At 39.6% G+C, this 16196-nt stretch overlaps 1 protein-coding gene across 1 annotated transcript in view; it reads right to left on the reverse strand.

The window, feature by feature from the left end:
- Positions 1–16196, reverse strand: part of EXOC4 (exocyst complex component 4) — an 805586-nt gene that overhangs the window by 558275 nt on the left and 231115 nt on the right. Inside the window, exon 9 of the mRNA XM_027538961.1 lies at positions 14220–14308. Within this exon, the coding sequence (XP_027394762.1) occupies positions 14220–14308 (89 nt within the window). The remainder of the gene's footprint in view (positions 1–14219; positions 14309–16196) is intronic.

Genomic DNA, 16196 nt, shown 5'->3' on the forward strand with positions numbered 1-16196 from the left:
ATACATGAGTAGCTCATGACTCAGCAATTCCACTCCTAGGCTAATTCTCAAGAGAAATGAGCGCATAGGTACAAAATTCTTCACAGTATATTAATGTATCACAGCTGCAAAGTGGAAATGACAAATGTGTGTTAACAGAGCAAATGAATAATTTGTCCTACAATCATACAACGGAATATACAGCAATAAAAATAAACTGTACCTTCAATAACATGAATGAATCTCCAGACATGATGTTGAACAAAAGAAGATACGTAAGACACTGTTATGATTCTATTTATAAAGAGTGAAAGAACAGGCAAAACTAAGTGACAGCATTAGAATCACAATTGTGGTTGCCTTGTGGAGGTGAGGCTGATTGGGAAAAAGCAGGGGAGAATCTCCCGGGTACTGGTTACATGACTCTTCATATATGTCAAATTTTGTATGTATATTCAAGATAAGCATATTTCACACACTTCAGTGTAGGTACAGTTGTTGTTTAGTCACTAAGTTGAGGCTGACTCTTTGCAACCCCATGGACTATGGCCCACCAGACTCCTCTGTCCATGGGATTTCCCAGGCAAGAAACAGAAAGGATTCAGTTCTTAGGCTCACATGTTATAGATAATTTCTGTTTATATAATTTACATGATTACTGTAAAAATATCTGAGGCAGTGACAAATTTCAAAGTGTGAAATAAAACAATTATGGCTAAAAACTAAGCAAACACCATCTAAAATTGAGCTAGTTATTCCCCTTGGGGCATTTTGTATTTACCACAAAATGTCCTAGAATTGAAAGTGAAGGAAAAAAATAAAAGAACCATACTGACTGATTCAGGGATGACAAAGGAATCCAATTGCTTAGGAAATAAGACCAAATTCTGTGTCTATTCTGAGGAAACTACATCTATTACATTAATCAGAGTAAACAGATTTGAAATGATAGCAACCACTCAAATTAGATACAAAAGAATATTTGTGGCAGGAGATCTTCTCTTGAAAAAAAATTTAAATGACACATTTGAGAGGAGTTGGAATTATTGATTCCAATGGATTCCAGAAAGAGTCAGAGAATCTAAAAGGGTAGATACTCAATGAGTGAATGGTTTGTCCCATTCACAGCCTTACTTGGATCAATTCTCTTTCTGCAGCCACGTGGTGGGAAATATTGTCCACACGTGGCTCATTGCTCACCTTCCAGGACAAGTCAAAAACTCCCCTTTCAGATTAGCTGTAATTGTTTTTTTGTTTTTGTTTGTTTGTTTGACTTTGTTTCAGGCATACAGTTTGTTGTTTTTAAGAATTTGCGTTGTTTTCAATAGATCGTTTCAATTTATTTTCCTCAATGATACTAGTTTGAGCCCTCTGCTAGCTCTAGGATATTTTAAGTTGAGTTGTTAGTAAATCATGATTTAGAGTATAACTTTTTCATTTTCACAAGTAGCAAGGCAATGATTTCAAACTGGAGGAAAGAGGAAGGCAAAACAACAAGGTACATAAAATGCTGCCGAATGCTCATATCTAAAGTCATTACTTCATGAATAGAAGGCATGTCCACTACATTTTAGCCTCTTTATTTTGCTATATACTAATCAACCTAAATTATTTTTGTAGTAAAATTCAGACTTAGTGACACTGAAGATTAAAGTAACTTTGAAGAGAAATGGCTACTTTCATGATGGCCATATTTATTTCGGGGGAAATAACTAGGAAGAGCAGATCACTATAGAGTCACTAAGCACTGCCCTCTTGGTTAGATACATGTGAATGCCACTTAACATTATAAGATTGGGATGATCACCAAGTTAAACATGGTTTCTCAAGTCTTTAACTAAAAGGGCTTTTATCCAAAAAAAAAAAAAAAAATAGAAAAGAAGCAAAAGAGGACCATTATAGATTTTACTAGAATTTCTTTGTCCATTAGCATGCTTATTCAATCATTAATTTTAGAAGAATTTATTTTTTGAGTATCTCCCATATATGAAGAATGATGCTAAGTGCTGGGGTGTGGGGCAGGGGGCAGGGGGGAGTGCAGATATAGATAAATTAACAATAACTAACATTTATTCAGTATTTAGTATGTGCCAGGCACAGTGTTTAGCCACACATATTAACTCTTTTTATCCTCACTATGGCCCTATGAGATAGATATATTTACAGTTTGTAGAAAATAAAACTGATATACAAAGGAGCTAATTTGCCCAAAGTCACCTAGTTAGGAAACCTGCTACAGAGACCATACTCCTAGTTCTCAGACTCAGAACAGAGAGTGACTGAGAGGCTAAGACTCAAGAATCCAGAGGTTTGGGCAGAATGAGAGTCGGAGAAGTCATTTAACTTCTTTTTACAATTAAGACAACTAGAAAGTAACTTGTACAGAATTGAAAAAGCAAGTTATTAAGAAAGATAGATAGTAGCTTGATTTTAATAGCAAAAATAGAGGATATATCTGGAAACAAAAATTAAAGACTTCCTATTCTTCAGAGACATAGAAAGGGCACCAAAGTTAATAGATCAGTTAAATCCTAGAAAGGAGAAAGCAGTATGTGGAATTTAAAAATAGAAAGAAGAGGAGGGAAGGGGAGAAAAACTTTAACTCCATTACACTTAGAGAGGGGAATGGTAATGGTAATCAAACATGCTAAAGGCCTTAATCACCAGAGAGTTGATAACAGATTAATACAATTAGTTAGGTTAGCTAAGGTTAGACAGATCCAAACAAAACTAAAAGAGAAGCATGAAAATATGTATTATAAAAAGCAATCTTCGCCCCTAACACTCCATAAAAACCACTTCTCTTCTTGTACTTCCTATCTTACAACAAATAACATCATGATCTACCCAAGTCACCAGATTGGAAAACTGGGAACCAAGCCTATCTATTGCTCAAACTCCACACAGAATGAATCCTGTCCAAGTGACTCCACCTCGAAATTAGCTTTTGGATCTACTCCCACCTCTCCATCCTCCCTGCTACCACCCTTCTAAAAAGCTGGCATAATCTCCTATAAGCTCTCACCTGGAACAGCGCCATAATGTGCCTCTTGTCTCCAATCTCACTGCACTGATGCTCTTCCATGAGCCACTAGAATACTTGTACTAAAATGCAGATTTGATTAGGTGACTCCCCTGCTTTAAATCCTTAGAGGACTCCTCATCACTCACAAGCCTCCCTGCTGTCATACCAGGTCCCTTGAGATCTGCCCAACTGTCCCCCTCGACTGGGTCCAACCTTCCCTTTGTGCTTCAACCACAACAAAACACCTCCATCTCCCTGAAGCTCTCACACAGCTGTGTGTTGTTTTACATCCTCTCCCTACCTGCAGTGAGTGCCCTTCCCCTGGTCAGTCCAGTGAACTCATCTTTTCAACTGTTCTTTTTTTAATATTTATTTATTTACTTTGGCTCCATAGGGTCTTAGTTGCGGCAGTGGGGGCAGCCCTATGGCATGTGCAATCTGAATCCCCTGTCCAGGGAAGGAACCTGAGTCGCCTGCACTGGAAGGTGGATTCTTAACCCCTGGACCACCAGGGAAGGCCATCCAATTTCAACATAAAGATTCCTCCTTTGTAACAGCTTCTATGGCTAACCCAGGAATGTTCTGTTTTCTCCTCCATGCTCCTCAAGGTACTTATTTATGAAAACTGTTTGCATGTCTTGTCTTCCACAGCTCCAAGAACTCTTCCACATGCAGACGTTCTAGGAGCAGCGCCTAAAATATGGTTGGCCTGGAAATGTTGACTATGTTGTCACCTCCGACACATCAATTAAGAGGCAAGGTCAGAGTACTGCTGGCTTCATTACATGGATGAGTAATCTGGGGCTCAGAAACGTAAAATACCTTGCTTGGTAAAAGCAAGGTGAGTACTAAGTACTCCTTCCACTAAACAAGAATGCTCCCATAGCTACTCAAAGCACAAACAGCCGTACCAATATTCCACATATGAACCTCACTAACCAACTGAACAGGGATATGTAAATGAGCTAACTGGTGCTGAAATCAGACATTAATGTGCAAACAAACAGGGACTTATTTGAGCTAAGTGGGCATGAATATGCAAATGAACTGGCTGCAGTTCAGTACATGTCATCACAATTCTAGGAATGAACATCCTATATTATGACTATTACAATATTCATGTAGCATTCAGAGAGACTATCATATATTACTGTAATATGGGCTTTTCGAGTTTAAAATTGTGGTGAAGCCAACAGTGACTTGATGTATATTTTCATCCACACCACAATGACAAGCTGGAAATCCAATGTGAGTACACACAACTCTGCCACCTCCATACAGAAGCAAGCTGCCATCTGCAGCCTGAGCTGAACAAGGGACTTTGGAATTGGCTGGGCTGGTCCTTCATGATCCAGGTGCTGCCAGGATCTCCAGCCAAAACTACTGTACAGTCTGATACAATACTGTTACCACAATTACATTTAAAAGTTATTTTTTTCCTCTAGGATTTTTAATAAAGTGGCAAGGCTCTACTGCTTGAACACCACTCAGAAAATCCAGTATGTGATTATATTTAGCTTTTGGTCTAGTATAAACTTTTATATTCCTATCACCACCAGCACACCACTGGTTTCTATCAATTCTTCATCTCTTAATTGCTATGATGCACACAGCCATTCACAACAGCTTTGGTATCCTTTCTGTTATCTCTGGTTCCCAAAAGTTATAAATTATAATCAGTAGAGGTCTGTATATATGAACTGATTTCCTTAATTAAAGAAAAAGTTATATCCAATTAATGTTACAAAACAAGAAAAGCCTATACTCTCACATTTACGTGACTTTATCCCTCCATGCCCACTGCCTGAAAGGCCCACCCCTTCCTTCTTTATCTGGAAAGCTACTTTTCATTCCTCATAAGCAGTTCAAACCTTAAATACTTACAAAAGTCACCCTGCCTTTTCCAGAGCTTGTACACACATTTCAGCTACATACATATATACATACAGCTCCATCACAGCACGCGTCACAGCACTACGATCACGTGCTTGTACGTTGAATTAACTGGAACATAAGTAGAGCTGCAAGTTATAGAGAATCCAACAATTAGTGACAACAAGACTGCTGCTTCCTCTTTCATCGAGAAGTCGGGGTGGGATGGTGGCTCTGGTCATCAGAGTGTAACACTCCGTGGGACCAGAAACCTAAGCTCTTTTTCACTTGCTGCCTAACCATCCCTACAGTGCGGCCTCACCCACGTGGTCTAAGATGACTCCCCACCACACTTCATTCATACTGTGTATGTGTGAACATCTTCACACAGTACACACGCACCAGGCTGGTACAGAAGAGTCTTCTCCTTCCCTTTAAACATAAGACCTGAAGTTACACACATCACTTGCACTCACACTCAGTTGGCTAGAACTATGCTTCCCTAGCTGGCTGCAAGGAAAGCTTAGACATGTTTATATTTGCAGGTAGCCATATGTACAGCTAAAAATTAGGGGCTGTATCAATATAGAACTAATGCTGGGAGACAAATGCCAGTCTCTGGGACACACTCACAGTCCCTTTATGTTTTTTTACTTTAAAAGGCAAAACTCAAAACCTAGTTCTGTTCCTCATGGTATCCTAAAAGCCTAGTGACGTGTCCAGTACAAATACACATGATAAATCTGTACCGATTCAATAAATCAACAGGAAATCCTAGAAAACACAGCAAGAAAAAGGAGAACAGCAGCTGACTTAAAGTTAGGTTCTGACACTCAGATGTAGGATGAGAGAGAGGAAGACGCAGGTCAGTGGGGAGGGAGCCTTCCTGACTCCAAAGTTGTCCTCTCATGAACTCCATAAGGTACAGACCTAGTTCAATAATCATTCACAGCTTCAGCAGGGGCACGGAGTTTCAGTGAAATGGTGCAGGCCCAAAAAAAAGATTCCAGCTATCACAGAAAACTCCAATCTGGTTTAGACTTCCAAACAGTAGCATTACACTGCAATGTATGATTGTGTCTCCAGAGACCTAGAGGGCTTTTAAAAAATTAATTATTATATTTCTACTCTTAATGAAATGTATAATATATGTGAGAGTGCACTTGGCATTTGTATGGTTTTAAAAATAATAAGACTAGCATGAGCATTTCCATCATGGAGCTTAAGAAACACAACACTCCTGTTCTCCTTCAAGGCTCATGTGCTCCTCTCTTGGATCATATACTCTTCCATCTTCTCCAGAGGTGATCCCTTTCCTAAATTTTATATTTATGCCTCTATCTTACCTTCTTTGCATTTTCATTACATAAGGAGACGTGTGCCTAAAGAAGATACTATTCATTTCTGACTGCTTCTGATCTTCATGTAGATGGAATTAAGCCTATACAAAGTCCTATGTGACTGCTTCTGAGATCCAACAAAACTAACGCAGAGCAGAGTTCATTCTTTTTCATTGCTATTTACTATCCCTCCACTTGGAACCATGGCTATACCATGATTTATTAATATATTTCCTTTCTCCAGTCTATGCCATTTGTTTCCAGTTTTCTGTTATTCAAACAATGCTGCTATAAACATACTTGTCCATAAGTTTTGCCTTTCACATTTGAGTTCTCTGCCCACCAAAAACATATTTTCCTAAATGATATGAGGTTCAAATCCAATGTGTTTTCTTTTTTTTCCTTTACAGGTACTCAATTGTCTCACCACTCATTACTGGTAAGTCTGTCCTATCCCTACAAACCTATAATACCCTCTCTCTCCTGATATCAAATTTTCCTTTGGTTAGGCCTCTGCCTCCGAGAGTTGCTGGTTCCCTCGGGTGCCCCAGAGAGGAAGGGGAAAGGAGCAGATGGAGAAAGGGTCTAAGCCGGGGAGGGGCTGACCCCCAGCCTCAATGAGCCAAACCACTGCCACTTCATCTCTTTTCTGTACCAAACTGGGAAAGAAGACACAAACAGACGACTGGCTCTGACTGAGAAGTGAGTTTAAAGCGCTTGGTTGTGAGTTCCACAGCGCTTTCTCGCATTAAAAACCGACTGCTTTATTTTCTAGATGTCATACTGTGCGCATGTTTACTTCAACTTCTGAATTTTTATATCAGATCACTTTCGATAAGGTAATCTCTATTAGTATGTCATTAGTATTACATTTTGAAAATATAATATTACCTTATGAATCGTGTCTTATTGAGACAATGATACGCTTGTTATACAGCATTCCCACTAGTTCCTAATAACTACTTTCCTCACTACATACCATAAATGTTTGTGGTCTTCTCTATCTTCTAAAAGAGCTCAGGTCCAAATGAGCTGCATCATAAAAACTACTAGAGTTGTCAAAATGCAATTTCTTATGGTCCTAAAGAAAGTCTAAGAAAATAAGGAACAGCAGCAAGCTGCTATCTCCACATTATTAAAAAATTAATGTGAACCAAATGATGAAAAGTATGACGGAAGCTAACTTTCAAAATTCTGTTGCATCACGTTAGAAGTTTTTGGTGTAGTTTTTTCATACTTTGGTTTAAAAAAAAAGTTTAACTAAAGTATAACATAAATAGACATGCATATGTATGACTTTTAAAACTCAAATATATATATATATCTCATTTAGCAGCATTTCCCCTTCATTCCTATTTGTATGGATGAATAAATAAATGGGTAGAACAAAAGCTTTTTTAAAATACAGTTATATGTCATCAACTAGTTCTGCATAATGACCAAGGACCCTTTGTCAAGAGTGAGTTTCTTAGACTTTACTAAATGAGGCTTTGCAATGGCCTCTTTGTACTCCCCTGTTTCATCTCCTCCATGGTTCAGCTACCAGTGACTTGTCCACTATGTAGAAAGGATGGGGTATGAACTAGACTTATTCAGAAAATAAATACCTATATACTAAATCCACAAAAACAAAATAATTTTAAATAAAATACCTACATTCCATAGATTAAGGCTAAGAGTTGGTACACTCAATAACAGTCGTGGCATAAGAACACTTTTATTTTCTACAAGATTTGAAATAACGCATTTGTCTGCTCATGACCTGAGGAAAGTACATTTATTATAATACTTCTTCTTAGGAACAGACGAAGAAATTAGCACTTATAAAAATTTGATTATAATTTCATTATGAGACAAATCTTACCTATAAGTAAGTTATGATCTGTCTTTTTAAAAAGTATTAAATACCCCAAAGGAGGGGGAATCAATTTTCATATACTATTTTAGAACTTAAAACAGAAGAGCTAACTCTAACAGATTAAGGTTATTTTGAAATAATTATATGCAATTTTAACCAAAAAAAGTACTTTTTTTTTTAACCCATGTCACCTGCATATTGTTACTGAGTTATTAACAAAGTCATTAAGCAAAATTTTAAAGACTACAAAGAATTTTCTTATCAGATTTTAGAATATAAAGCTTTACAAGTTCTTGTATTTAAGGCTGTGGAACAAAAGAGTGGTATGAGTATAAAATCACTGTGCCTCACTTCAGCCAAAATGTCCCTGAAAATGTATGCATAAGTGAAATCTTGCTTTAAATGTTCCATTATAGAAGAGCTTGCTACTTAGGAGACTTATTATAAATTCTCTGTGAAAAGGATAATCAACTCATGGTTAATCTATTTCAAATATTGCCTTACCTTAAGGCAAGGCGCCTCCAAGCAGATTAATTACATACAACATTATTAAGTATTCACAACCCCAGTTAGCAACAACCCATTAGAGAGAAAAACTCAGAAAATTCAGGTCAGGTCAGTGTAAGAGCCCACTTTTCCCTGATGCCAGTACTTCTGTATTTACTATGTAAAGCAAATCCTCTTAGAGAAGTCAATTCTCAAGTGGTTGGAGCTTTACAGACTATTTCAATGTCAGGGCCATAGAAATGCTACTCATTAAACTAATGGGAATAAAACTAATACTCTTAAAGGTGATATAACTGAGAACAAATAGAAGCACTAAGTAGCCCCAGGACACAGAAGAAACTGGAATCAAACTGAGCATACATTTCAACCTGTTAATGTACTCTACCCACTCGTGAGTTCTAACATCTTTAAAAATGAACACAGACAAATCACAGAACTACAAGTCTGTTTATTAAAACCCCCCACTGCTGCTGCTGCTGCTGCTGCTGCTAAGTCGCTTCAGTTGTGTCCGACTCTGTGCGGGTTTCTCAAATAAGTAAGCTTGAACCTACATCTAAGATTTGAGGATAGAGGCCTCCTCCTCCATCATGTATTTTCTAAGTGCCTGATTCCAGTCAAGCGCTGTCCCGGGCCGTGGAACACACTACCAACGCTTGCATTCTGAGGGAAGTGTAGAAAATTAACAAGTTAACCACTGACTGACCAGAGGAGTACTAATACATCTTTTGTTACCCAAATATTATTGACCGGAGTGTTTCAAAATTCACACAGAACAAATCGCCAACCACAGGCATTAGTAGCTTCTGCAAAAAATCGCCAGTCAATAATGTGTTAAGAAGATGTATATATATTTTTTAATCTATCATGAGGAAAATAAAAACCTGCTGAGATCAAGAATGATAGGATGCGAGAAGGGGAGACAGGATGCTGGTAGGGATCGGAAAACAATGATGAGATTTGGGCAGGACACACAGACTTGGAAGTCAGCTGTATTGAGGCCGCAGGCAAAGCTTGGTTTTGGCTGAGCTCATCTGGGGAAAGGCCACACAGGGAGCACGGGAGAGATTCCCGGACCAAACCGGGAGACACTCCACGGAGGAGCCCTTGAGAAGACTCAGAGAGAACACGAGAGAGAGAAACGGAAAACAGCTGCTGAGAGAGGCAGTGAGAGGAACGCAGAAAAGCAAACACAAAATCTGCCAAGATGGAGGTCACTGGTGACCTTGAGGAGAGCCGACCCAGAGAAACAACGGGAATGCAGGGGAGGTGAAAATGAGGGATGGGGGTGTGGGGGCGCAGCTCCCTTCAGTCTGCAACAATCAATTGTTTTAAACACCATTTTAATTTCAATCAATTATAGCTATTCTAATTTTTCCAGAGTTTTAATATCTAATTTACCAGTCACAATATCCCCCTAAAAGAGTCAGAAATGATAACAGCTCTATTTTTCAAATGAGAGGACCGAGGCACAGGGGACTGATTAACCACAGAGCTTATTTTGGTCATGGGCTGCAGTGAGTATTTTGACTTTTTTTTAACCCTCATGAGATAATGTGTTCATCAGTTATCTTATTCTCCTGAAGAATCACGCACTAAACCTGAGATGCTATATTCAAGCTAAACATTCATTAAAATGAGTATCTTTCTAAGCTACCACATGGCTGCCTAAGTGGAACAATGAACCAGTGAAGAGGCTCAGAACAACAGGACGTCTGTGATTAACGGAGACACATACACAAGTTTGATTTCCACCTGTTACCCTGCACACTTGGAAATCGCACCCCCACCTCCTCAGCCCAATTGCCAAAAGCAGACTATATAATGAACCATCTGTACCCTGACAGTTAGAGCCAATTGAGATAGGTTGATGGTACCAAAGAAATCTCATTTTTTTATTCTTTTCTTCCCCCTTGTGGGTTGTTAGGTTGGGTAACATTTTTAATTGCATGATGAATTGGAAGTGTTGGCAAGAACTAAACTTTTTGTCAGATTTGAGCTTTTTAATGTTACTTTGATGGTCTTTTACCATGCTCCTACAACAGAAGGAAGAGCTGACCTCATGAACCAAACCACTGCAGCTACGTGGTGCTAAGAGAAGTGACGAAAATCTCCTGCCAGTCTCTCGTGATGTGACTGAACTATTCAGCTACACCTTTTCAGGGTAAGCTGAAATGTGGATCTCACTGTGGTCCTTGGACCAGTCAGATTAACAGAATAACTGAGCAAGAATGACTGTTTTTAATGGAAAATAGGTATGACCCCCCCACACACAACTTTTTTCCCTGAAATATTAAAAGCACTCTTCAGAGAAACTCTGACTGCTCAATGAAACACTATCAAACTTGTATAATAATTGGTCATGTGATATAGTCTCTCACCAAGCATGTGATGTATCAGTTCAGTTCAATTATTTTTTAATGACTATTGTGAACATGGTCTAGCTAGCTAGTCTCTACCTGTAACCAGAGATAAATGCTCCTGTTTTGCTCAATACAGGTAAGTACAATAGACTGTTGCTTGAAAGTTCCATATTTCAATTAACTTTTTGAAAGAGGGGAAGTTCCTAGTCAAGATTATGATGATTCTCCAATTAACCATCCTCACAGAATAAAAGTCCTCTGTAATTTAACTGGATTTTAGTGTTTTTCAATTATACACAGCAATGCTGTCATAGGTCAGACAGCTCAAGGGCAATATTTGTACTTAATAAAGCCATGTATAATTGCAAAGGACAAAAACGTATCTATGTATAGTCTCTACTTCCACCTAAACTAAAAGCTAATGGAAACCGAGGAAGCTGATAATGGCTGTCAGTGGTCCCATCTCCTTCGGGACTCCTAACTTCTTAGTGGTAAGCTGTCCATCCTACTTTAGACCTCTGCCATCCATATTCCTCCTGTCAGTGAGCTAGTCAGTCTTTATCAAACATTTACTATACCGGGCACTGTGCAAAGCACAGGAAATAAAGAAGCATTTCCTTCCCAGAGCTTATACTTCAGTGACAGACTCAAACAGTGAGCATTAAGCCACACTACAGTGCAGAAAGTGATCAGAAAGGGAACATTAAATATGTGAGCACACAGCAGGGGGAATGAGCTCAGAGAGAGGTAGAAAGAGGGCGTGTGTATGGTTTTTTGGGTGGTGGGCAGGAAGTAAGTTAGGGAGAGGAGGGACCAGCAGGGTAAATGACAAATTTAAGTAGGAAAGGTAAGTAGCATTTAGCCCAATGAGGAGACAAACAGAATGTATATGAAAACTCTACAGTGACAGAACTAGTAATAACAACATTTGAGGAGGAAGGCATTAGAGTTACTATATGCCAGGCACTTTTCTTAACACTGTTCACAGCTTAACTCACCTAACTTTCATAACAACCTCATGGGGTTATTTTTATCCCCATTTGGAGATAAACAGAGGCATAGAGCTTCTGAAGCTAGGAAATCAGGAGCTAGGTTTGAAATGTGGGCAATATGGGCCCAGAATCCTCTACTCTTCATTGATCGGCTATTACTGTCTCTCAAGAGATCATGGACCACGAATGGGGAGGAGGGCAGAGAAAATCCTTCCACATGGCTAGAGCAGACTGCTTACTCACTGTGCTTACTATCTAACCAAAAAGAAGAATCTAGTGCATACTTATGTGTACTCAGTCATGTCTGACTCTGCAACCTCAAGCACTGTGGCCCCCCAGGCTCCTCTATCCATGGGATGTTCCAGGCAAGAATACCAAAGCAGGTTGCCATTCTCCTCTCTAGGAGATCTTCCCAACCCAGAGATCATATACTAGAAGCCAGGTGGAAAGGAATTATATGGGTAAATTTAACCTATTCCTTAGGCCAACTCTGAATTCACAAATGAACTCTGTGATGAAAGGTGGAGATACAGAAGATCTCTCTAAACCTAGATGACTTGCTACATCCCCTACCTGGCAGTTCAATTATAATCAGTCCTACAAGAATGTGTGTTCCAAAACTACCATTGCCTCCCAAGCTTTGCAGTCCATCCTACATTGCTAGGAGGTCTCTGCCTGCAGAGGTCTGGATCGCCTCCTCCTTCACTCCTTGTCTGACCACACATCGGGTTACTCCTTCACTTATTCCAAATCTAACTATTCTCCATACTCCTCCACTTCAAGACTCCAAGACACACCCTTCATGTTTTCTAGAACATATAGCAATACTTTAGAACTAAGTAAGATGCTGGTAAGCTAATGTCCTTTTCCTTATATCCTGAAACATATTTCTAGGTTTTTAATTCTAGAAATTAAATCTAAAGAATCATTCCCTTCCTTCAACAAACTTAGCAATTTATGCCTAACATCTGCTTAGCTGTTGACCACTGACTGTCTGATATTGCTTGGTTTCTGGAGGGGTTTCTTTGTTTGCTGTTGGCGCACCATGGGGCATCTTAACTCCCCAACTAGGGATCAAACCTGCGTCTTCTGCACTGCAAGGCAGATTCCCTGATATTGATATTCCTCCCTTACTTTCACAACTGGATCTTCAGGCTCTTATCTTATTTGTACCAGACAACTTCCATCCCTTTCAGTGCTTGTGTGTGTTGCATTTAGCAGGCCTCACGAACCTTCCTTGACTGATCACATTTCCCATGATTAGCATCCTTTTGATCACAGGGGGAAAAAATGTTATTGGCGTGATTTTTTTTATTTAATTAAATTTACTCATTTATTTTCTTAAGTATTTTCTTCTTCAGATTTCAACTATTTGGTAACCACACCTAAGTATCAAATATCCTGTGTATCAAAGCTATGTCAGCACACACTATTTAAAGGGAGAGGGTGGGAAGATTTGGGAGAATGACATGGAAACATGTAAAATATCATGTAAGAAATGAGTTGCCCGTCCAGGTTCGATGCACGATACTGGATGCTTGGGGCTAGTGCACTGGGACGACCCAGAGGGATGGTATGGGCAGGGAGGAGGGAGGAGGGTTCAGGATGGGGAACACATGTATACCTGTGGCGGATTCATTTTGATATTTGGCAAAACTAATACAATTATGTAAAGTTTAAAAATAAAATAAAATTAAGAAAAAAAAGAAGTTAAAAAATAAATAAACAAACAAAAAAAAAAAACTCAAGGTAACTATTAATAACAAATAATTGATTTTTCTGCCTTGTATTAATACCCTTTGTGAGGTCTAGAATATAATTATGAAAACAAATAAAATTTAGAACAGATATAAATATGAAAAATAAATAAATAAATAAAGGCATCCTTCTTCCCTTTTCCAAATCTCAAGCATTCCTGTGATACTCCAGAAAGTATCGAAAACAATAATTAAAATAACCATGGCAGCCACAGAAGATGGGCGTTCCTCTAGACGGTGACTGGAATCATGTCCGTCATCTTTAAGCAAGAGGGAACTGCCCTCCTTTTCTTTGCACTTTGAGCTCCCACTTGAATGGTGGCAGGTCTATAAATCCTGCAGCTATAGTAACAGTTTTAGCTGCTTGGCGGCAGAAGCTGGGAAATGATAGAAGAAACAGATTACCAAGTCTTTAAATCTTTGCTATTGTGAAAGAATCCTATGAATGCAGACCTCAAATTCACATGCTATGAACACTTCAGATCTTCCTCCAGAAAATGACTTTTTCCAGGGAGGGTCAGTTACCCACCTTGAAGTTCTCCGCTCCGACTGTACAGCTCCCTTCTCTGTTCTCTCAAGTAGGCACTCATGCTGATGGCATGGGAGGAGGATTCGAACCTGCAATGAAACGCAGCAAAAAACACACAGTGAGGGAGTAACCAAATAGGTGGTGTCCAGCTACGTATATCCCCAAAGTAACCTACTCCATCCATGGGATGCTCACTAGTACTCCATGACCAAAATGTCCTGATCCAGGGCAGGCTGCCATGGATCGTGATTTGTGAATGGTATTCCTGGCGAAATGCTCTTCCAAGACAGAATTTGGATCTTCTGCTCATTCTTGATTTCAACTGATACAACTTAATCTCTTGCAACTTTCTATTGTCTTCAGATCCCTCACCAAGATCCCTACACACAATCCACACAAGCATCTCATAAAGTCATTCTGACTTTCCTCCTATGCAACCCAAAAGCCTTCAGTGGCTGCCAGCTGCCACCACAGAAATACTGGCTCCTCGGAGCTGAACTCTTGCCCTTCCAACTAGTGACAGGATGAGCACGGTGGGCTCTTTGAAATGATGTTAAATAGCTACACCAGAGAAACAAGACATCTGCAGTCTCTCCGTAACAGCCCTCAAAAGCCATATACCTTCTAAACAGTTGTCAGAATTCTTACCTGCCACCTGCCACATAAAATACTTTGAAAAATACCAAGCTACACAATGTCTGTTCATATCTCCCCAGGAATGGTTTCAGAGACTAGAAACATGGTGGATAGGTTCGTGATCTAGAACATGTCTTTAAAAGCTAAAATGACAAGAAAGTGAATAAAAACAGAAACAAATCATAGTCTTCAAAGTAACTTGCAGTGGGACTTCCCTGGTGGTCCAGTGGCTAAGACTCTGGGCTCCCAATGCAGGAGGTCTGGACGCGATCCCTGGTCAGGGAACTAAGATCCCGAATGCCACAGGGCACAGACAACAATAAATAAATAAAAAGGCACCAATTTCTTTAACTAAAAAGAAAAGGTAAAGGCATTGTTCATTCACTCACTCATTCTTAAAAAAATAACAAAGAATAACTTGCAGATACGGGACAACAACAAACAGGAAAAATTATGATTATATCAAACAGTAAATTCTTCGATGTGCTAAGAAATCCCATTTCAAACCTGAGGCATTCAAAGCCAGGATAACAGGCTGACAGGAGAAATCCTTCTAAGAATTATAGCCACTCAGGGGTAAAAACAGTGAAAAAGCATCAGTGATGATGGGACAGGTTTCTGGTCACAACAAAGGAGCCTCAATATTTTCTTAATTATGCCTTCTTTATCCATTCTTTGACAAGGAAGATGAATACCAAGATGAATGTCAGTGTGAGGGAAACACTTGAGTCACTTGATCCTTTCTCTGCACCCTGCCAAGAACTGAGAGGGCACGAATAGCCAGAGGGAAGACAAAGGGCGCGGTACTTCAAAAGTGCCACCTGCCAGTCAAGAGCTGACAAGAAACCACTGACCTCCAAAAAGCACACTGACAGCTACTGATCAGAAACGGCAAAGGGGAAAAAAATACTCGGGCAAACACTACAAAGGCACACGGAATACCATAAGAGAAGACTTAAATACACCCAATTAACCTTGGCTAGGGGCAATTAACGGAGAAGGCAATGGCACCCCACTCCAGTACTCCTGCCTGGAAAATCCCATGGACAGAGGAGCCTGGTGGGCTGCAGTCCATGGGGTCGATAAGAGTCAGACATGACTGAGTGACTTCACTTTCACTTTTTACTTTCATGCACTGGAGAAGGAAATGGCAACCCACTCCAGTGTTCTTGCCTGGAGAATCCCAGGGACGGGGGAGCCTGGTGGGCTGCCATCTATGGGGTCGCACAGAGTCGGACACGACTGAAGCAACTTGGCAGCAGCAGCAGCAGGGGCAGTTAAAGACAGCAATAAAGTTCCTCATGGATGTGATAAGAACAGAGGACTTGCCAGAATCTGAAT

Source organism: Bos indicus x Bos taurus, chromosome 4 (assembly GCF_003369695.1).
Source record: "Bos indicus x Bos taurus breed Angus x Brahman F1 hybrid chromosome 4, Bos_hybrid_MaternalHap_v2.0, whole genome shotgun sequence".
NCBI classification, from domain to species: domain Eukaryota; kingdom Metazoa; phylum Chordata; class Mammalia; order Artiodactyla; family Bovidae; genus Bos; species Bos indicus x Bos taurus.